The 22,531-nt window shown below is 33.9% G+C and overlaps 1 protein-coding gene across 2 annotated transcripts in view; it reads left to right on the forward strand.

Moving 5' to 3' along the window:
* The window catches only part of LOC149966732 (ATP-binding cassette sub-family C member 1-like), a 38,683-nt gene that overhangs the window by 9,730 nt on the left and 6,422 nt on the right, over positions 1-22,531 (forward strand). The window contains exons 11-20 of one of the 2 annotated variants that reach the window (XM_090154065.1): positions 2,521-2,697; positions 3,830-3,997; positions 9,426-9,652; positions 11,554-11,650; positions 12,812-13,345; positions 14,782-14,981; positions 15,318-15,444; positions 18,808-18,909; positions 20,643-20,789; positions 21,439-21,764. In XM_090154065.1, the coding sequence (XP_090010191.1) occupies positions 2,521-2,697; positions 3,830-3,997; positions 9,426-9,652; positions 11,554-11,650; positions 12,812-13,345; positions 14,782-14,981; positions 15,318-15,444; positions 18,808-18,909; positions 20,643-20,789; positions 21,439-21,764 (2,105 nt within the window). The remainder of the gene's footprint in view (positions 1-2,520; positions 2,698-3,829; positions 3,998-9,425; positions 9,653-11,553; positions 11,651-12,811; positions 13,346-14,781; positions 14,982-15,317; positions 15,445-18,807; positions 18,910-20,642; positions 20,790-21,438; positions 21,765-22,531) is intronic. The other variant, XM_090154074.1, reaches the window with a different exon arrangement.

Raw genomic sequence — 22,531 nt, forward strand, 5'->3', positions numbered from 1 at the left:
GAATTGTTTTTTGGCGAGATGACAAACCTTCTGTACAAAAGTTAAAAAATATATGTATTTATATATGTATACATATATAAATTCTTTCAAATTGAATATATTTCTTACTTCTTTTAACAGGAGATTCTCCCAAGTTTATTAGAGTTTCGTTAACTGCCACTAAAGCTATAGCTTTGTCGTCTTGCGTCGCATCTCCCGATGAACAAGGTTGACTAAATGAAAAAGAATCGCTTTCTTGTGATTCTTGTGCAGTGTGAACTTCTGAAACGTCCAACTGTATTTGGAGTTCATCCTTTACTTTTTTTCCAGCAGACATAAAACACTGGATGCACAACTTATTTCCAGCGATAACTTCAATTCCTCGTAACTTTAATTTTTTGAACAAATCCAATGAAATAGTTTTTAGTCCACTCTTTCTTTCAGCGTCGTGAGTCCCAAAAGGATTCATACACTTCTTTTGACTCGTTGAATACCTTTTCATAAAAAGTTCTTCATGGTGACGACATATGTTTCTTATTTTGGACATAGGTATAGCTGTTCGGCTGCTAAGAACTAATTTGTCATCCTCGGACAGATGGTTGTTGATACCAACTGTTTTCGAAAGTGTTTGCAAATGACATTTACTACTGTCTCTCCAAAACGAACAATTTCGATCCATTTCAGGGCTTTGTTCGAGAATATACAGTTAAATAAATTCTATTTCGCTACTCAATTATCGCTGTTAATATATTTAACTACTCAATTATAACTATTATATATTAAAAAGATATTAAAACATTTTTACGTTATTAAAAACGTAATCGATATGACTAAGAGCAATATTGGGTTTTCTTGAGATATCTAGCACATTTCCATTTTAGGGTGCAGTAAGATACGCTACAATAATATTGAACGCCAGACTACACTAAGGACAAGCAATTTAGTGATGTCTTCTGTCTACAGATAACATGCAAAACTAAAAATAATATGTAAATAACTCAACTTAATTTAAGAATTAGTGTATTTGATATTCTAAACTCAAAATTACCAAAATAATAATATTTTTAATTTATTTAGTAGGTCAACTAGTTTCGTGTATAAAATAGCAATTTCATTAATTTGAGGGGTAAATTTCAAAAATTAATATCTCGAAAACTACAAATATTACTTTGAGATTTTGAGTGATTATTATGTATTCGATAGTGGGAATTTTAAAAATGCTAAAATCGTTGACCTACGACTGAGGTGTCTGGGCAAGGTCAAAGGTCAAATTATTTAAAGGCCCAGATTTTAATGACATTTACGTCAAATGACATTTACGTCAAATGACATTTCTGATTAAATATTCATATTAGGGTGCACATTGTCTTTAAAATGAGGTATTACATGTGATTTTGCGATAATTATGTCTTAAGATATAGTAGAAAACATTTAGGGGGAAAGGCGTACTTTTGAAAAAACGCGTATGCTGTATCTCGTAAACGGCTGAACCGATCGTTATGAAACTGTCAAAATCGTTTTCCTAGGCCCAAAAAACCCTGTATACAAAATTTGGGCAAAATCGAAAGGGGTCGGGTGTTCTGTGGCAGGCGTTTTGTCATGGAATGACCCCCATGTCATTTCATTTATAATATTAATAATTTGTATGAGGCGGGAATAATATCAGCCTCTTTTAAGCGAAGCAATGGACCTGGAGTAATTTAAGGTTTTAGTTAGATTTAATATATTGTGTGTACAAACACTAAAAGGGCGGTTTTGAATTGAATCATCGAAATCAATGTTTAACTTTAAATTTAAAATTTTAACTAATATATATTTAGGTTGATAAAATTAGCGAATAAGTAGATTAGTCCATTATGAAAAGGGATAATAAAGCTATACCCTAAACAATTTAAAAACTTACTAATAGCTCGTACCGATAGGTCTTCGGAGCTAAGAAAAAGACGCGAAACTCGGACCACATAGATCTTCGAGTGAAAAATTAAGTTAAATCAAATAGCCAGAAATTCCAACGGTAGACCGTTTTCGTCCTATTTGGGACTCGTCAGTACCGTGCGGAAAATTTGGCTTGCGACTATAACACCGAATTGAGAAACTAAACCTAAATATTAAAAATTTCAAAACGAGTTGTGTAGCAACGGAAAGCCGAATAGGGGGAGAGTGGTGGAGATTAGTATATACGCAATGTTAAGTAAAATGGAACCACCTAATATATATTTAGACCGTTTTAATTCAAAATAAACAGAGATTAACGATTTTTAACAATATGTATCCAAAATTTAAGAATTGGACATAAAACCTACATGATGTAAATTACGTGTAGTTATTTAACACTTAAACTTTTCTGTGTCAGACTGTGTAAGTTGTGAGAACGTTTGAGCTGTGCGGATGCTCTGGTTGAAATACGGCACCATAATAACAACATCATCGATTAACACTACGAAACGTTTTCTAAGCATATAAACCTAAATCAATGAATACATTATGGTTAAAATAAAAATATAATTGATTTAGTTATTATTCAAAAATATTTATTTAAAGGGATCTGTGGCGTATTGCCCTCAACAGGCTTGGATTCAGAATGCTTCTTTGAAGAGCAATATCTTGTTTAACGGTGAAATGGACAGTGAAAAGTACGAAAGGATCATTGAGGCGTGCGCTTTGGATGAAGACATTGATATTTTGCCGGCTTTCGACGAAACGGAAATTGGGGAAAAAGTAATACGATGTTGGCAAATTTCTGTAATTTAATTTTTCACTGAATTTCGGAACTGCATGTCGGAATTGTTCGTAGGATTTATTTTTAAGAATGAATGATGAGTAGAAATAAAAAGTATAAGTCATTGCCCACAAAATTTGAACGATAGCTTAAAAATCCATTACTCGTCGCAAATCTAGCACGCACTCGTAAAGGTAAAAGACGGCGACGTAAAGGCTACTGTAATACAATTTGGTCAAATTCCTTCATTGAAAAAACAATATTTTTGTAATTATTATGATTTACGAAATGTTTTAATTGAAAATTTCAAGTCGGACATTTGAACAATTAAATGGAGAAAGAACAGAGGGTTTGCATATTGGACTATCACTCTTATGGTTTCGTTTAAAATGTAGGACATTTTGTAGTTGAAAACGTTTAGATGTGAGGTTATTAAGAAGGAGTATACTCCTTCATAATAATTTGTAGGATACTACAAATTTCAGCAATTCTTATTGATGGATAATCAGTTTCGTTTTAGCAGAAAGCAATGCAGATCATTTCCCAACTAAGCGTTTCTCGAATTGTCCACTTTAAAATCATATGTAAATTTGGTGCTATCAAATTGAAGTAAGATAGAGTCTGATTCATTTTTATTGACACAAGATTTAAAATTATTCAAATCATCTAAGAAGAACTACATTTTCAACCAGTTTAAGATCTGCTTTTAAATGATCACACGAGCTTTGATTTTTGAAGGCGTTAAACACACCACAACTCTGGATATTTTATTGTATTATAATAAGCAAAACTAGTTCTTACAATTTTCGTTGTATTTATCTTGTCGCTAATTTGTTCAAGGGTTAGCTTATGTATCAGCCTGAACTTTACGCAGTGTTAATTTTACATTCAACATAACTCCGCAAATTTTCAACCATGATACGTTGTATGCTGCTCGAAAAACGCACATACTGAAAACTTACTCGATCCCGCGAAAGTTAAATTTTCATTTTCATAACCTACATAATACCTATAGTCTAATAAAAACTAGCTAATTAAATATTTTCGCATTAACTGTAAAAATAGAAAGTAGGATAGACTCAAATTTTGCTATCAACCAAAAACTGTACTTTAATTATTATAATATTTCAGGGAATCAACCTGAGTGGAGGACAAAAGCAACGAGTGAGTCTCGCCAGAGCCATCTACTTGGACAGAGACATTTATTTGTTGGACGATCCCTTGGGCGCTGTAGACAGCCATACCGCTAATCACATATTTCAAAAAGTCATAGGACCTAACGGTCTACTTAGGAATAAAGTAAGCGCGGGACTTTACTGATGCACATTTACACAATATCATTTGAATTCCCTCATTAGCATTTTATTTGGGTGGGAGGTTTCTCATCTGTTATTTTAGAATTTTTAATCATCTAAAGGAATTTTCAAATTTAGTTGTCAATAATATTTTAGTTTGCATTGCCAAACGGATATCAACTGAATGTTCTTCTTTGAATATAAATCAAAGGTTCTGCTTCTCACGCTCGATTTGGGCTGGTTGCATAGTATGATGGCAAAATTTCTAGTTAGGGTTTGGTCTAAGACATCCAAACTCAAGTCAAGAAATAATCCTGGGTCCCTGTAAGAGTAGAGCTAGTGAGGTACTTTACAAGGCATTTAACGATAATATATACGATATAACTTTTTAAATAATAGCTGAAAAGTATTCCCCATCGAATAGCAGTCGAAGTTCTCCAACCAAATCGATATGACCAAAAAATATTTTAGAAAGTTTTCCAATTTAAATATTCTTGGAACAGTGGTTTTTAAGATCTCTGAAAGATTTCTGAAGCACCTCCTTAAATTTTCCCATTTTACAGAAATTGGAACCTTCCAAAAAATATAATGCAAGTTTAACTGTAACGGTAGACGCTCCTTTTCTGTTTACACTTTGTAGTTCCAGTATACAGGGTGATTTTTTTCAAAAACTATGTTTTCTAGAAAGTTTAAATTTGTACTGTACATTAGACGTGTCAGGGGACACTTTCTTCCAAAATTGCATCTAAATCGAAAAATATTTTCTGGTTTTTTGAAAACTTAAATTTTAACCGCTAGGTGCTATAAGAAAATTGTCAATGAGAAAATTGTAGAGCGTCAACGAAAATGTACAAATGATGTTGGCGCGAAAAAATAGACGTCAATTTCACTGAAAAAATACGACTTGAAAAAGTGACAAGTTGGGCAAGCTAAAATAACTATTTTTGAATTCCATTGGGAAAGTAGTGTAACTTCATGAAAGTCAGAAATTTGTTAATCTGCTGTTTAATGCTATAAACACCGCTGAAAAATCGAGGTGACAATGGCGAAGGAGGTATTACACGATTTAATTTCGTAGGATGAAAAATGTGAATTTTTTGAAAAAACAAAGAGACATTTTATTTATCTACTTTCAAACAAAATTTATAAGTACGTTTCGAAAATACCACCTTCATCTGGGATGCAGGCTTGGGCACGAACAATCATATTGTCGAAGGCGGATTGAATCATTTCCGGGGTTACTTCCCGGCAAGCGCTTACAATTCATTGACGCAGCTCTTCAAGGGTCTCAACCGGAGTGGCGTACACCTTGTCCTTGACGAAGCCCCAAAGAAAGAAATTCAACTTAATCAGATCGGGCGACCTTGCTGGCCAGTGTACGGGACCGTTTCTCCCTATCCATCGTTGTGGAAATTCGTTGTTTAGGTAATCACTCACGGCTCTGTGGTAATGAGGCGGGGCACCGTCTTGCTGAAACCACAGGCTTGCTCGTTGCGCCAACGGCAGTGCGTCAAGTTGCTGTTCTAGCTTATTTCTCAAGAAATCTAAATAACTCTGGCCATTTAGATTTTGCGGTAAGAATATTGGACCAATTAACCGGTTTCCAACAAGGCCAATCCAAACATTCAAGCGCCCAAACTGAAATTGCTGACGGTGTTCATATCCCCAGTGTGGATTTGTGTCTCCCCAAACATGATTATTTTGGTGATTGTAAGGGCCGTCTCTTGCAAACGAGGTTTCATCCGAGATTAGCATGTTGCGGAGGAATTGTGGGTCATAGTGCACGGAATTTAGCAGCCAGTTGCAAAAATCCAGCCGTTGTTGAGCGTCTCCATCTTGTAAACCGTGGTGAAGCGTTGCGCTGCAAGGATGGTACTTATGCTGATGTAAAAAATCCCAAATGCGAGTTTTACTGCAAGCCAAATCCTTACTCACCGCGGCACAACTACTACGTGGGTATGCGGCAAAATAGGCTAAAACGGAGTTTTCAAAGTCCAAATCCCGCTGACCAGGCCCACGAAATCGAGGTTGTACGTTACCATACTGGTGAAAGTCATTTACAGCTCACCTTACAGTAATTATGGATGGTCTTCTATTTGGATGTCGTTGCTCAAAGATCTCACTCACTCGTCGCAAATTTCTTCCACCTTCCACGTAGTAAATGGCCGCTAGTTCCCTACGATCAGCTCTGGAATATTGAGGCATGATTGTTAAGATTGATTACGACAATATTGTTACACAGTTTGTATTAGAGTTATTTAAATACTAAATAAATTCAAGGTTTTTACTGAACTTTTAACCTGTGGTCTATTTATCTTCTCGCCTATGAGGGTTAAAATAGGTTTCGAAAACGACTAGATGCAAACACAGGCCTATGATATTAAAAAAACTAATAGGAAAAGTCAATAGCTAAATGAGCCGGAATGTGGTTTCATGACCCCCGAAATGGGAAATACTGTATTTCAAAACGAGGAATAGGGTGAAACGGTTCAACACATTGGCCAGCAAGGTCGCCAGATCTTACGTAATTTAAATCGCCATTAATATATTTAATTAATTAAATTAATTTCTTCGCTAATGTATCCACGATTTTTCAGCGGTGTTTATTGCATTAAACACCATATTAACAAATTTCTGACTTTCATAAAGTTACGCTACTCGCCCAATGGAATAAAAAAAAAACCCTGTATAACCATCTCCTTTTTGAATTTCTGGACTATTCTACCCCTAACTTACTGAATCTTTTCCTTGAAATAGTGGGGATAGATATCACGAAGCGCAACTCGTCATTCAGCCTGGCACACAGAGAAAATACGAAAAAAGGGCTTTCTATGCTCACCATAGTAATCGCCATTCGGTTTAATGTGGCGAGACAAATAGAAAGTTAAGAGTCTGAACTACTGGTTACGTGTTAGGAATACTAGAACTTAAAGGGAATCAGACTAAAAGGCCCTTGTTTCTTTCCATCAATCGCTTTCTTAAATAGAGATATATGAGGTTCTTTACGGATAATAAAATTTACCACCTTTTCAGTTTCTAGTCCTATTTAAATTACTTTTTTTTGGATGCTAATTTGCCTGGGTGAAATTAAAGACTTCAAAGGACTTATAGTAGCCCACTCAAAACAAAATATGATTCTATGTTACGTTTTCACATCCGACCGAGTTGGAAAAATGGAAGGGACTAGTGCGTATTGGCGTAAAATTAGCTTTAAATATTATTCAAAAATTTTAAAGCACTCAAATTTTACATGGAAGTTTGCTTAAGCTCTCCTTAATCTATAAACGCTGACGACTTCACATCCTTGAAGGTCTTCAATTACAGTTCAATGAAACGCCGATAATGGTTCTATAAGTGAATATCTTTTTATAAGTTTACAATTATATGAAGCATTTATTTTGCTAAAAATTGCTAAAAAATATTAATATTTATATTACATATTTTCGGAAATGAAATTTTAGACTTCAAAAATTAAATGTATACAGGGTGTCCATAATTACTCTAACTGGTCATTTTGCTCAAAAACAACAATAGTTAGGTTTTATTTTAAATATGGGGACACTTACCGTTATTCAAAAATGTTTTTGTGGATAAAATGCTAAAAGAAAACCTGTAATGAGAAAGTTGTAGGAAATTATGAAAAATGTAAAATAAATCAAGTTTCAATGAAAATGACCAATTTTTCACGAAGATACGAGGTAATAAAAAAACTCTTCATATGAGGCAATAGTTTTTAGAGTTTTGTCCGTAAATGTAAGAAATGGCTTAAATGGTTCATAGTTTTAAACAAAGGGATAATGGAGCAGGTCGACAAACCCTCAACATGAAAGACACCTTTCGGGCTTACTTTACCGCGTATCCTCAAGCAATCGTTAGCCGTGCAAGTGGCGATTTTGATTTGTCAAGGTACTACGTGTGGAACACTCTTCGAAATCACCACTCCCTCCGATTAGAGCAACCCTCCACCAAGCTCTTTCAACAGACAAAATAAGCACATGTCACCATCACTAACAACAATTTAGACTAAATTGTTGGGCCGGTTTGCTTGTGGATCGTGTTATCAGCCCATTTTTTTTTCAAATCTTATTAATGGACCAATTCCTTGGAGCTTTTGCAAAACGAAGTAGAAGTCACGTTAGACGACGTTACGCTCACCACTTACAGACGACTATGGTACCAACATGATGGTATTCCACCCCATCAACCTCAAGGTGTTGTGGAGCATCTGAAGAACGAGTTCCCTTAGCGTTAGATTGGTCGAAACGGTCCGGTGCGATGGCCTACGAGGTCTCCAAGCTAACGCCGATGGACTATTTCTTGTGGGGTTTCATTAAAGAACGTGTTACGAGATGACTGTTGCGAGCATCGAAGATTTACGACAACGAATCATTGAAGCATTCGGACTTCTCACTCTTGACATGATTGCACACTTGTTTTGAGAGATGACCCATCAAGCCTTAACCTGTATCGCGGCTAACGGAGGAGTCATAGAACCTACCTTGTAAATTTTGTGTATTTGTATGAATACAAATATCCTTTTGTTTTAAAAAATGAACCATTTTAGTCATTTCTTATATAAATCTCTAAAAACTATTGCCTCCAATGACGAGCTTGTTTTTATGTAACCGCGTATCTCCATGAAAATTTATCTTTTTCAGTAATTATATACAAGTTTATCATTTTAGACTCTGAAAATTTTAATGTAAAGCGTTCCTATATTAAAAATTGTAACCTAAAAATTTCGCAACTTGAACTCTCATAGTTTTTGAAAAATGCCCAGTCAAAGCAATTCCGGACATCCTGTATAGTTAAAGAATACTCATTTAAAAGGAACACCCACAAAACAAGCTGTCCGGACGAAGAAATTAATTTAACTTTATTTACTAGACAAATTTTGTTTAATGACGATTGTTTTTATTTCAAGTGAACAGATTTTTTAATAAAGAAAGTAAAGAATTATTATTACAGTGAACAATACAAATAACTGCCCAAACTATTATTTATCAATTATTATTTTAAAGCACTCACTGATAAGCCAGTGCTTCGAGAAATCTTTTAAATATGAACTGACTTTTAATTGCTCGTACCACTTGAATTAAAGCCGAAATTCTAAACACCAAGTACACTCTTTTGTAAGGAGGTAAACTATCTTCTGAGTCTTATCATTACGATGTCGGGAAAGATAATTCCTGTGCCCAGATGCCATAGATGCACTCGCGCTTCTAAACGTTTGCTATCGGGAAAACTTGTTTTAACCTTAAAAATATATCATGAATTGAAAATTTTCTATTCTTTTGCCTCTGACATGTCATAAGTCTACAAACATAACATATAATAGAACAAAAAAATTAATATATAAATTCTACTTGAAGCCACAAATTCTTAATTAAATTAAAAGTGACTTCATTAAATTATTTTCTTACGATTTTCAGACAAGAGCACTTGTTACTAATAATTTATCTCTGCTTTCACTTGTCGACGTTGTGTACGTCATGGATAAAGGACAAATTAAAGAGAAAGGAACTTACGAAGAACTGCTAACGAAAGATGGCGCTTTTAAAGAGTTTTTAACTGAATTGAAATTACAAGAAACTGAGAACATTGGGTCAATTGAGAAAAAGACGGCCACAATTAGCAGATGTATACCTACTCCAAAATGGTAAGTAAAATGGTTATAAAAATTGAAACGCAACGAGTTATAAACCTTAGCAAATGAGGGGCTAACTGAGCCTAAATTAAGCAAATTTATGTAGTCGCGTTCTATTTAGTTCTTAATATGCATATTCACAGGGTGGTTCTGATCAAAATAAATTTTTAGTAGTTATTAACAATCTATTCCTCTAAGCCAGCGGTTCCCAATTTTTTTTGCTTAGGAACCCTAAATTATCCACCAAATTCTGGCGAAACCCCAACTCTTTTTTTTACATATCTTAAAAGACTCTTGACACAAACAAAGATGGCCGCGCTGCGAATTCTCGGAACCCCTGTGACCCTTCCGCGGAACCCTAGGGTTCCGCGGAACACCTTTTGGGAACCGCTGCTCTAAGCTATCAAAATATGCCTAAGTTGAACTTTTATAAAGGGAGATACATTTCATGGAAAAGCTGTACTTCTTGATTAATGAAGAATAAAATATTTTCGTAACAAAGTTGAATATTAAACTAAAATATTTATAAAAATTTATAGAATTGATAAATATCATGTTTAATCTTAGTAGAAAGTTGTACAAATTATGTGTCCTCGTCTGTTCCCGAGCAAATCCGGGTTACATTTAATTATTTCTAACGAAACCAACCTTTATAATGTGTTTCAATTAAAATATTCGAATTCTAGATTTTTTTAAATTGTGAGAATTAAAAAATACCAACTACTATTTCAGCACTCTATGCGCTGCGATTGCAATACGGGCACGCGATTCATTAAGAAAACTATTTAATTTTTATATGAAATAGATGCGTTGATAAAAAATGGGAGACTTTAGTAAACTTCTCATTCTATTGTTATTGAGAAAACAAGTATGAAATTGTTAGAGTATCTTAAATAAATGTCCTATGTACATAACATTTTAACGAGCCATCATCGGTTTAACATACTAAAACAAAACCTTTTTTCCTTTACTGTATTTGTGAAAGGACCTTTTATAACCAGTGCTATTATGCTAAAATAATGAAAGTAACGAGAGCTTTTGTCCCAAATTTCTGAAAGTAACGAGAGCTATTGTCATAAATTTCTTAAAATAACGAGAGCTTTTGTACTAAATTTCTGAAAGTAACAAGAGCTATGTTCTTAAATTTATTAAAGTGACGAGAGCTATTGTCTTAAATTTCTTAAAATAACGAGAGCTATTGTCATAAATTTCTGAAAGTAACGAGAGCATATGTTCTTAAATTTATTAAAGTAACGAGAGCTTTTGTCTTAAATTTCTTAAAATAACAAGAGCTATGTTCTTCAATTTATTAAATAAACGAGAGCTTTTGTCTTAAATTTCTGAAAGTAACTTTAAGTCGCTAGGAGTGAGGTGGACTGCAAAATTACCAAAACTCGACTCATCATTCGACACAAAACGCATTAAAAACAAAGGCACCTGCAACAAAAAATAAAAATATTTTTTCAAAGCCAGGTTTTTCATTACAAAAATGCTCATCCCCGAAAAAAGTAAATACAAAATTAGTCAACTATTTAAAAAGTTTCGCCATTCTCATCACTACAAAATCAAAAAATTGTGTTGCACATTCTATAAGCAAGATCTTTGTTATTGGGAAAGATTGAAGGTAGATACGATGATGTAAAAGCAAGTGCTTTTATTCAACCAGTATTAAAGTAACAAATTCATTTATCAGCAATAAAGAAGAAGATAAATTTAAATTAAAACCAATACTCTAAGAAAAGACACCGTTTGTAGATATCACATAATCCGAACTACCGTGGACTTGTGCCCTTTAAATTTTTAACTATCAACGTTTTTATCATAGAAAGAAAAAGCTTTCTTTCACAAAACATTTAAAACGTTGCAATTGCTGCTATAAAATAAATTACTTATTCAAATTTTATTCAAATTAGGAAAACTAATAAAGCGAAAAAATATAAAACATCAGATACTGGTCTTGAAGTCGTTGGAAAGAAATTAATTTTGGAAGAGAAAACTATTCAAGATAGGGTAAGAGATTTTTTTAAATATTAAATGTTAGTCAAGGCAATCTCATACCCTACCATTAACTTCAGCAACAGGATTGGTAATTTACAGATATCCCAACTGTGGCGGTAAAGCAAAGCTTTAACATTACCAGAGCAGATAACTATTCAGCAAATATTGTGGTTTCAAATATTTCATTTGATACATAAAGTTATTCAATATAATTTTTATTTTTTAAAAGGATCTCTTAAGTATAAAAAAAATATATTCATTTATACATTTTTTTTAATTTTTCATTGGTAAGTTAAGGAAAAAATATTTTAAGAAAACCTTGTCGATGATACTTTGAAACTGCAAAATTTAATTGAATCTGTCAAAACTGTCATTTTGTGCTAAGATATTACCTAGTAAACGTAACTTTACTTGTGGCTTTTATAAAAAAAAGTTTTAAATGTGTGCTTATAATTTGAGTTTCACAATAAATAATTGTACGGAAACTAAGGAATCAATGTATTCTTTAATAGTCTTTACAGTGAAGGTAAAGACACGTATGGGCCCACCAGGTTTTCGTCTTTTTAGAGGCACAAAGCGTCTGCACCAATCGGCTGGACAGGTATTCTCGGGGATCGTCTTTATAATATTTTTATTCCGCACTAGCTTATAGGGCAGAACTATTCCTCAAAAGTGATAAAATGAACGGTTTAATCTATTTATTTGAACAATTTCTAGCGATTTGGGTTGCACCATAACAGTACATAAGCACATCAAACGGTTTAAAGTGAGAAAAGTAAGATTTTGAACTTACTTAATTTAAAAAAAAACCTAGTATGCTATTAAGCTTTTTCCAGAAACCCTTTTTCTTCTGCCTACTGGCCAAAAAATTGCGAAAACAAGAAATATTTCTTGAAATTTCTATTATAACAGGTCCGGGAGATAGATAATCTAGTCAGAGTAAATAAGTTAAATAATAAAAAGGGGAAGAAATTAATGAAATACGAAATTTCATTATGTTTAGGAACGACTAAAAACGATAAGGCTTTTCCTCTAATTTTCCTTAGAGTTTAGTGCTGTAAAACATTTAACCTTATCGTGATTGAAGGTAACGTGCGATGAACTCGAATTCGTACGAGGAGAGGTTCTACTTTGGTTTTCCAACTTGACTTTTATTGTTATTACCTTTTTCAGGGAACGTGTTCAATTGGACAGAAATATTTCAGTTTGATTGGCTTCACTTTATGTTTCACCATCATCTTCGGTCTTTCCTGTACTCAAGCTTTAGCTGTTTTCTCAAATTATTGGATAGTTCTTGGTACTGAAGACTTTCGGCCAAGGGACTCACGAGCAAACAACGCCACGATGTCGAAAATTACGAGGCTATTAATTTATGGAACAATTAACTTATTTCATATTGCTTTTGCAATCTTCTCTGCAATTGTTTTACTAATTTCAATGACCAAAGCCGCGGTAAAAATGAATCGAAAAATGATTTGGTCAGTACTTCGTTCCCCATCAGCCTTCTTCGACACGACTCCCGTTGGACGCATTCTCAACAGATTCACAACTGACATTCAGGAAGCGGACCAAGGAATGAACTATTACGCAGTGATGTTTTCCCTGGGATTATTTCAGACAGTGATGTTCTTAATAGCTGTATCTGTGGAAATTCCATTCTTTTTAATGGGGATTGCTATATGCTTGGTACCTTTCATATTCATAATGGTAAAGAAAGATTTCAATTTAAAAACAGCATTAAAACCAATACGTTTGTTAAACCAAAAAAAAACCGAATGTAGTGCCAAACCTTTTAGTATTCGTGCCCCATAATTTGAACCATAAATGATAAGCAGACTTATTCTCGGTGGCTGTATACCAAAAGTAACTGATTTCAAATGAGAAACAAACATTCTCAGCAATCCTATCTTCTGTTTAGTTTCATTTAAATTGAACGTATTTTGCTTTTCCTCCAGTGGCAGCGTAAGGGGGGCGAGGGGGTGGTCCGCCCCGAGTGCCAGGGTAGCTGGGGGTGCCATTTGCCTGTCAAAACGTTTGGTAGGTGGCGGGCCATAGTTAGGCAGAGGTGGGCTAGGAGGCCGCCCCGCCGACGAAACATTGCCGCCCCGGGGATCCAGCCATCTCAAACCGCCACTGTTTTCCTCACTCTGGTTTTCAAATCAGCAAAGATCCCTCGAAGTCAGACTTCTATTTTGCTCACTAACCAATTAGTGAAAAGTAAAATTTAAGGGACATCATCAACTAATTTCATGATTTGCTAATAGAATTAGCAAAATTTATTGAAAGTCCTAGAAAATCAAATTGCCCAAATGTTTCGCCGACTTCAATAGGCAAATAATAATTGATAAAGTAAAATGATCGACTCTTTTTGGAGCAATATTTTATGAAGTGATTCTCATATCTCTAATATTAGCTCACCTTTAAATAAATATTTTATCTGCTTGAACAACTTAAAATATATTTCGCATTCTTAATCATCATTTTGCGTTCGCTCTTTCATACAGGGTGCTGCTTTGATTAGGCAACGCGTGGGAGTATGTTCGTAAGTCATCTCCCAGGAACGAGGAACGAGGCGCCTAGATTAGTTTGCCAATAACGGCCAATAAGCGTACCCTTTAAGAGATGATTGAAATTTGGAAATCTTCAAACATACGGGTTTAACTAGTATTGAGTAAAAATTAAAAATTAATGAAAAAAAAATAAAATATAAAGTTTTTAAAAGAAAGCGTTAATATAAGATGCTGGGCATCAGCCTAATTGGAATCTGAGTATTAACGGCGTTCCCAAATAAGTCACTCAACGGAGGACCTTAATATCTCGGATTAAAAACAGTCTACAAATTTCATAAAGAAAGTAGATGAATTTTTATTAATGTTTTTATTCAGATTACCGCGAACAAGCTCTATGTTATATGTAGATGGATAAAAAAACTGGGGTAATCTAATTTCATGAGAAAATAACGTAAAAGCTAAGGCGATTGAGAAATATATCTTATGGTGTTAGAAGTATTCGTTAGAAGTCGGAAAAATATTTAAATTGATGAAATTTGTTAAAGGCACTGAAATACTATTTGCACCCAAAATAATTACAATTGATGATATTCTATTATTGAAGGATTTACACAATTAACGTTTTATCTTTAGCGTTACTTCAGAAAAGCTCACCGACAACTGAAGCTCCTTCTCGTCAGTACAGGCTCTCCTCTGTTCACTCATTTTTCGGACACTTTTGCCGGTGCCAGCGTCATTCGATCGCTCAAAGCGACCGACTTATTCATAGAAAAAGCATTCTTAATAATTGATGACAACGAATCAATGTACTATCCCTGGGCCATGTCAATACGGTTGGAGAGTTTTACATTCAATTTTAATTAGAAGCTATTCACTATAGCCCTATTGGCTACTACGCGTGTTTGTGAGACCGTTCTTCTTGCTTAGAACGATAAATGATTGATGAATATAAAATAAGCAGCAGTCGGAGAAGAGTATTTTTATCACAAATTTATAACATACATGATTATTGAAACTTAGATTTTAGTTAGAAGTCAATTTCCTCATCCTAGCCTTAAAACATAAAGCGCTCACCTAATTTTATTTTAACTGAGTTATTTAAAGTGACTTATTGAAAGTTCATACCATATTTTCACTTCTTGTACTAAACTATACATTATCCATTTCAGGTGGATGACTTTCAGAGTGAGTGTGATAGGATCTATACTGTTTCTTGTTGCAGCTCTTTGGGGAGTACTTGCCAAAGATTCCTTTTCACCAGAAACCATTGGATACATTTTAAACAACATGAACACGGTCGGGTTTCAATTTATGACATCATTTATTTTATTTTATTGCGTTGCACTGCATTGAATTGAATTTTCCACACAAGTAAATTTAAATCAACACCCAAAATGTCCAAGCAGTTTGGAACAACAATGCTCTAAATTGATTTGAAAATACTACACCAACAAGACTACATTACCAATAAGCACAAAATACCCAACAAAACGTAATATTTGATCAAAGTAAAATTCTTTCACCAAGATAATAGGAATTGCTATTAGTACTGCTTTGACTTTAGTGGGTCATTCCCACACCACAAAATCACATTCAGTTGCACGGCAACAAATAAAAAACTAATGCGAAAAACCAGGTAAATTTTAAACTTTGTGTAGAACAAAACAATATGAAAAGAAAACACCCGAATACTAAAACAAATGAACGATCAGTCTATACATCTTTAGGAAGAAGAATCGCACAAAACAGACCTTCAAACTTAAAATTTTTCCCAAAATAAGTTTCAAACTGCCATTATAACATAAAAACCACGGTCAACCGAAAAACTAATTGAATAACAACCTAAAAAATTAACTATTCAGCAACAAACCATATGCGCATGTTATCGGAAACCATTCTTTCCGTAATTTTTTTACCAACCAAGCCTTATTTTACATTTCAATAATAAGTGGATGTTAAAATCAATTATTTCCAAGATATTTGCATCAATTTCGTAGGTGTATTTCTACATGTCCAAGGTTGATACATCTGATCAGCGTTGAACAGAACTTGTTAATGGGATCGACAATTTGCACACACGGAAAGCGCGAGTACTCCTGAAATGGAATTTGTTAATAGAAGAAAACACTTAGCAAGTAATGCACTTGATGCAAGAAGGAAAAAATCTGTTCAAATAACAGTTACATAATTCATTTAGCAAATTTACAAATTTATAGGCGTGTTCTTTTGGTAACAAGGATCGAAAAGGTCCTAAGAAATGTTTTTCTAAATTCAACCATAGCCGAGAAATTGGCAGTCGAAAATTGGCATCCAAAACTTTGAAAAACGGGCAAATGTGCAGTTTCTATTATTCCTTGAACCCAATTGTTACCTTTTACTAAGCTTACGGTTTTTATCAAAAAGATACGACAACGATCACTTGTATCAAAAGTTTGTTATTAATTGAAAGAAGTATTCTACGTGAAGAAATTAACAATAGTTTCATAGTGACCAACTCAATAGAAAGAAAGTTACTTATTGATTTTCGTTTTTTTTCTTAAAATGCCTTAAGCACAATTTTAACTGAATTACAAAAAATGTACAAAATGATCACCTGGGGCACTCGCCAATTATTCTTGAACCCGTTCGAAGATTTGAGGTGTATTACGAGTTCGCGACCGAAAACTATGGTTGCGCTCATAACGGTGGCGGGCGGAACTACTCATTTGGAGGTTAAATGGTTTACCAGACGTAGAGATTAAACTGCACTTGATGTGACTTAACGGAAGTCGCGTTCGGATTTTCTTGCTGCCACTCATGAAGATTATGTAAATAGAAGATTCCGCCGCGGGAAAAAATAGCCTCGTCAGAAACTAGGAGCGTACTTAACCAATTGACGTCGTTAGCTTGCTCCTGAAACCACTGACAACATTCGATTCGTCTTTTATAATCGGCCTCATTTAAAGATTGAACCTTTTGTAAATGGAATGGGTGGTACTTGTGTACTTGTCGTAGAATCATCCTCGAAGATAGTAAGTACTTGTTTATCAACGTCTGCTGGAATGTCTTCTTCTGCAGTATCGGATCCTGTGGGCTGTAGTTTTCTGTCAACCGCCGTGAACGTTTGTCGATTTGGAAGTTGTCTTTGAGGAAAGTGCTCCTGATACAAGTGCCGCAGTTCCACCGCATTCCCTGTGCGAATTCATACACAGGTTGCATATCGGCATATTCAGCATTCGTGAAGTACCCTATAGCATAGCAGGTTTAAGATATGAAATGTGATTTAATTATTGAGGCCTCTCAATTTATTGAAAATTTGAGTCTTTTACCCTTCCAAAAACTATTAGAACATGTGTTGTAGACTAACAACATTTTTTGGTGGGTGACTATTTAATGAGACCATTAATTACAAAAGTCAACTAAATTTAGTGTAATTGCATTCGGATCAAAAACACGGCGTTGAGCTAGATTCGTTCCAAAACGCCTCACAAGATGTTTAATTTGTAATTACTTATGGCATTAGAAGAATAAAAAAAAAGAAATTCAATAATTAGCTTTTTTTACTAGGCGTAGTCACTTAAAAACACCTTGTTATTGTTAAAACAATTTTCTATACGTAGCTTACTTCTATCCTTTTTAATAACGCACTTTTGAAACTAGTTTTGTTTATCATTGAAAAAGATGAGAAACCAATGCTTAGTAAAAGGAAACAATTGGGTCGAAGGACTTATAGAAACTGCACATTTGCGCGTTTTTCGGCATTTTGCAGGCCAATTACTCAGATACGGTTCCATTTAGGAAAACAATACGTCTGACCTTTTTCACTCCGTGTTAACCGAAGAACACGGCTGTAAATTTGTGTCAGACATCTCTGAAACACCCTGGATAACACTGACATTACACTGGAGGATAAATTGTAGAAACTGTAGACGTTTCTGAAAAGGTAAAAAAGCAAGAGAAAAAGCATATAGCTGCAATTAGAGAGTTAACAATCACATTTGAATCCTGGGTATATATGCTGAATTTCATGGATTGGGCATTCTAAAGAATAACCTAGAGCGTCTGATTCGAAAAAGGCAGTATCTGTTAACATACTAAACCTAGCAAACATGCGAGTATTTTCTTTTAAAATTAACTAATCCTCACATACTAAAAACAAATAGATTAAAACCTTACTTTACCCTTTTAATAATAGATCTCCAGAGAAACTTATTTGGCCATTTTCGCTGAGTCGGGTATTCTATATAAGAATAGTTTTATTAAAATTTTAAGTCGGCTTGTTCGCGATACGAACGCTAAGAAAATCAAAAATGCTTCTCAAGATCTGGTATCGACCAATCTTATGAGTTATTAATTATTGCACAATTGACCAGAGCATTCGTTGAATAATGAATCAAAAGAATACAACGCAAAGAAGTTAAAAAATCTTTCGTCATAAATTTATCTGGAGGGAATTTTGGCCAAATAAGAAAAAATTCTACAAATCTTTGGTCTTTCATACATCATGTTATTTAGTGGTCTGATTTATTTACAGTCGAAAGTGTAAAATTATGCTTAATTTCCGAGATCTTTAAAAACCATCTTTGGACCATAAACCTCATATCTCAAATTATATAATGATAACTACATAAATTTTAATGAGCCCTCTTTTTTAATCATAAACATGTTTATTTTAAACAGTTGATTCCTTCTTTGACTATCCTATTGTATTTCGGATCCAGCATTGACACTTCTTCCGTAAATCTGGGCCGGATATTCGAATACTTCGAATTGAAACCTGAAGTGAGTAGTACATTAAGAGTACATATTTTCTACGACACATTAAAGGTCACGTTAATCTAATAATTATAAAGTCAATTTTAAGTGATTGGTTTGTAAGTTACTTTCGCTATAATTAAGCAACAGATTTCGCCATATTTGTGTCTCTGCTTAGCACTTTAAGTTTGACAAGAATAAAGAATATAAAACACGTCACTGCCAATTTTATAATTAAGAATTTATTTATCACGCACTGAAAAATGAAAGGGTTCGTCCATAGATAAAATAACTTCGTATATAGATAGGAAACTTCAATGGGGCAAACTGACTCTCACGAGATTGCCCTGACTGCGCCAGTTGGCTGTGTTCTCAAGAGCGTAGAAAGTATTGAGGAATTTGAGGTCGGAGTTTTGGAAATAAACGTATTTTGCAAGGTAAATGTTTTAAATATACCAGAAATAGCGTTTAAAACAAACTTGAAATCTTTTCTGAATGCTATTTCTTTAGTGCTATTTTTTAAATTTGCTCTCAGTTCAAGAAAAAGTACTTTTAATACATATAGCTTGCTTAAGCCTTTGCAATTGGGATTGCGTTACACCAAGGTTCTAGTACGGACTTCGTGTAGTGCGAACTTCACCAATTAATTTTATTTGGGTGCCGGCACCAGATGTCGGCCAAAATTCTGGCGTCACTTCTACAACATAAAGTTTCCTATCTATATACGAAGTTATTGATGGGTACGTCTTTGCAGAAAATGGCAATTTGAGATGTTTCAAATATCTTCGGTGTACATCGCGCGTCAGTCAGTACCACGAGGTTAAAATAATTTTTTGAAGATAAATTTTGTAAACTTAAACACAACGCAACCTAATTTTTCGTGGCCACAGATGTTTTCTGCCTTTTTACTAGAAGGTGGTATTGCGTTGAACATTCGACTTTCAGTTAATAAATGAAAGTGATTTGGCATCCTGAATATATATAAGTGTGCAATGCAAACCTAAAAACACCAATGAACTTTTAAAACATTTTTATTACCAGAAGAACTGATTGCCGTATAACCTTAAATACATATCATAATATACAATAAATTTCAATTAGTAATTTACTAAATTAAAAATTTTAGATAAATTCTCATTGAAAAAATTGGATTAATTATTTGAAATAAATTATTCATTCTTTCGAAAGTGGTACCAAAATCCAGGATTTGTTTTTATGAAACAACTTACATTTGCTTTTCAAAAAGCAAATTTCGAAACTTTTAATAAACAATTTTACTTTTCAGAAACGTGTGTAAGTCCATGGTAATTTTAATAATGAAGAACTTTTAAGGAAAGACTCATGGAGGATGTATCTAAGGTTATTTTTTATTAAAAAGCCGTGGGTGTAAAGAACCCGGTTGCGAGAGCTTTCGGCCTCGTAAGGCCTTTCTCAATCTACACAAGTTTCTACGTTTCCATATAAATAGCTTAAGTTTAAATCTAGTAATATTTAATTTTTAATAGATAAACCACTGTTGTGAAGTTTAGAAAAAGGAAGAAACATTTCAAATGAAATTTCGCGGTGAAATTTTATTTAAGATCGTTTTATATTAAAACATTTTCTAAATTATTTTAAATTAAAATAAAACAAAATATAATTTAAACTCTAATGTCGAACTTTCCTATGAAAATATTTTATATTTGGTTCGTCATAATGTTGTATTGAAAAACATGAATTACGTATTTGACCGTTTGTGTATTATATTTTTGGTTATGAAGGCAGATTGGGAAAAACCAAATATGGGTTTGTCTAAAAACTGGCCCGAGAAAGGTCGAATCACATTTCGAAATTATTCTACTCGCTATCGAGAAGGGTTGGATCTGGTGCTGAAAAACATTTCATTTGATGTACGTCCAATGGAAAAGGTACAAAATCATGTATTAGAAATTATTTAAAAAACCAATCTAAGTAATGAAATATAAAGCCTTAACTTACGCAAAAATATGTTTATTTACACCCAATTATAACTGATGATAGCTAAATATTTATATATGTTAGTAATCAACCCATGGAAAGCACTATCGAACCTGATTAATCATGTTAAGTTCCTCCCCAAACGTCGGTTACGACAATTCGAATAAAAGGAAGTACTGCTTTTTTTACTTATTTTCCCATCCGTATTTTTATAACATTTAAAAAATAATTATGTTAAAAATAACTTTCAACCGATTTCCCCTTTTCAAATCTATATCTTTCACTGCATACACTTTTATACGCTAAAATAATTCACCGAAATCAACAATTCGGTTGTTTAGTTAAACAATTATTTCGGTAGCTTTCCAATAAAATTTTTAAAACATTGTCTACGTATATAATAGCAAAATATGTGAATAATAAAAAGATAATACTGACATCAAGATATTTTATACATGCAATAATTAAAACATTGTATTAGGTGAGCTGAGGACACTCAAGAGGGCGGAATACAGATAATTTAAACCAAATTATTTACTTTTAAAATGAAATCTTTTGTAGTGCCATAAGAAAAGTTCAATCTCTTCTTTGAATACGTAGATTGGAGTGGTAGGAAGAACTGGATCTGGAAAATCATCTTTGGCTCTGGCTCTGCTTCGGATAATTGAGCCAGCGAGCGGAGATATCATTATCGACGGACATGATATAGGCCAACTGGGGCTACACGATCTTAGATCCAGAATCACCATCATTCCACAGGACCCGGTTCTCTACTCGGGGACGCTTAGATTCAACTTGGACCCTTTCAACGCGTACAGTGACGAAGAACTGTGGACAGCACTCGAACTCGCCCATTTGAAGAATGTTGTGAAGACGTACGGAGAAGGGTTCAATCACGAAATCTCGGAAGGCGGATCCAATTTAAGGTCAGACTAGATTCAATTAAAAAAAAACGACTCTGAAACACTATGGAAAAATCACCGTTATTACTTGTATACAAATTGCGAATTTAGTTTAGGGCCCAATTCCTGTAGCGGCGCGCGAAGGAGTGTACTAAGCGTCAATTCGCTTAACCTTCCCCACGCGCATGCCTTGCAGCAGCGGATGTTTTAAATAATTAGCACTAATTACCTTACAATCATTATTTGCGGAAATTTTGACATTGTAAAACTTTTCAGTGGCCGACATTTTTGTTTTTCCACACGTACCGGATTGTAACTTTTTTTTATTTTTTAATGTATTAAGAAGGTTTTTAGGGGTCAATAATTAATAAGCATTGATTTCATTGGATATTTTCATTCCCATATTTTACCACTAGGTAGCTCTTCAATGTTTACTACCATTGACATTTTACACCGAAATATTTTACCAGTATATAGCGCTATATTATTTTTCGCGATAAATACTTTAGGGACGTTGAAGGGATCAATAACAAACGTGTTTCATCTTGTTACAAGTTCGGGACTGTGTTTTTTTCTAATGTTTTGAGGGTGACAATTATTTACTTTTTCCACTTATCTACCCATTTTTTCGAGGCAAAGTTTGTAGGTGATTGGTAACTGATTAAGTGTATTATAAATTAAAAATTTTATGGTTTGTTATTAACAATTCATATCCCCCCCCGCGGTTCAATGGCATTTTCTAGCCGTTGCCTTGATTGTTGGTAATCGATTATTAAGATTATAACAATTAT

This window comes from Leiobunum rupestre, chromosome 1 (genome assembly GCF_980474605.1).
Source record: "Leiobunum rupestre chromosome 1, qqLeiRupe1.1.hap1, whole genome shotgun sequence".
Classification (NCBI taxonomy): domain Eukaryota; kingdom Metazoa; phylum Arthropoda; class Arachnida; order Opiliones; family Sclerosomatidae; genus Leiobunum; species Leiobunum rupestre.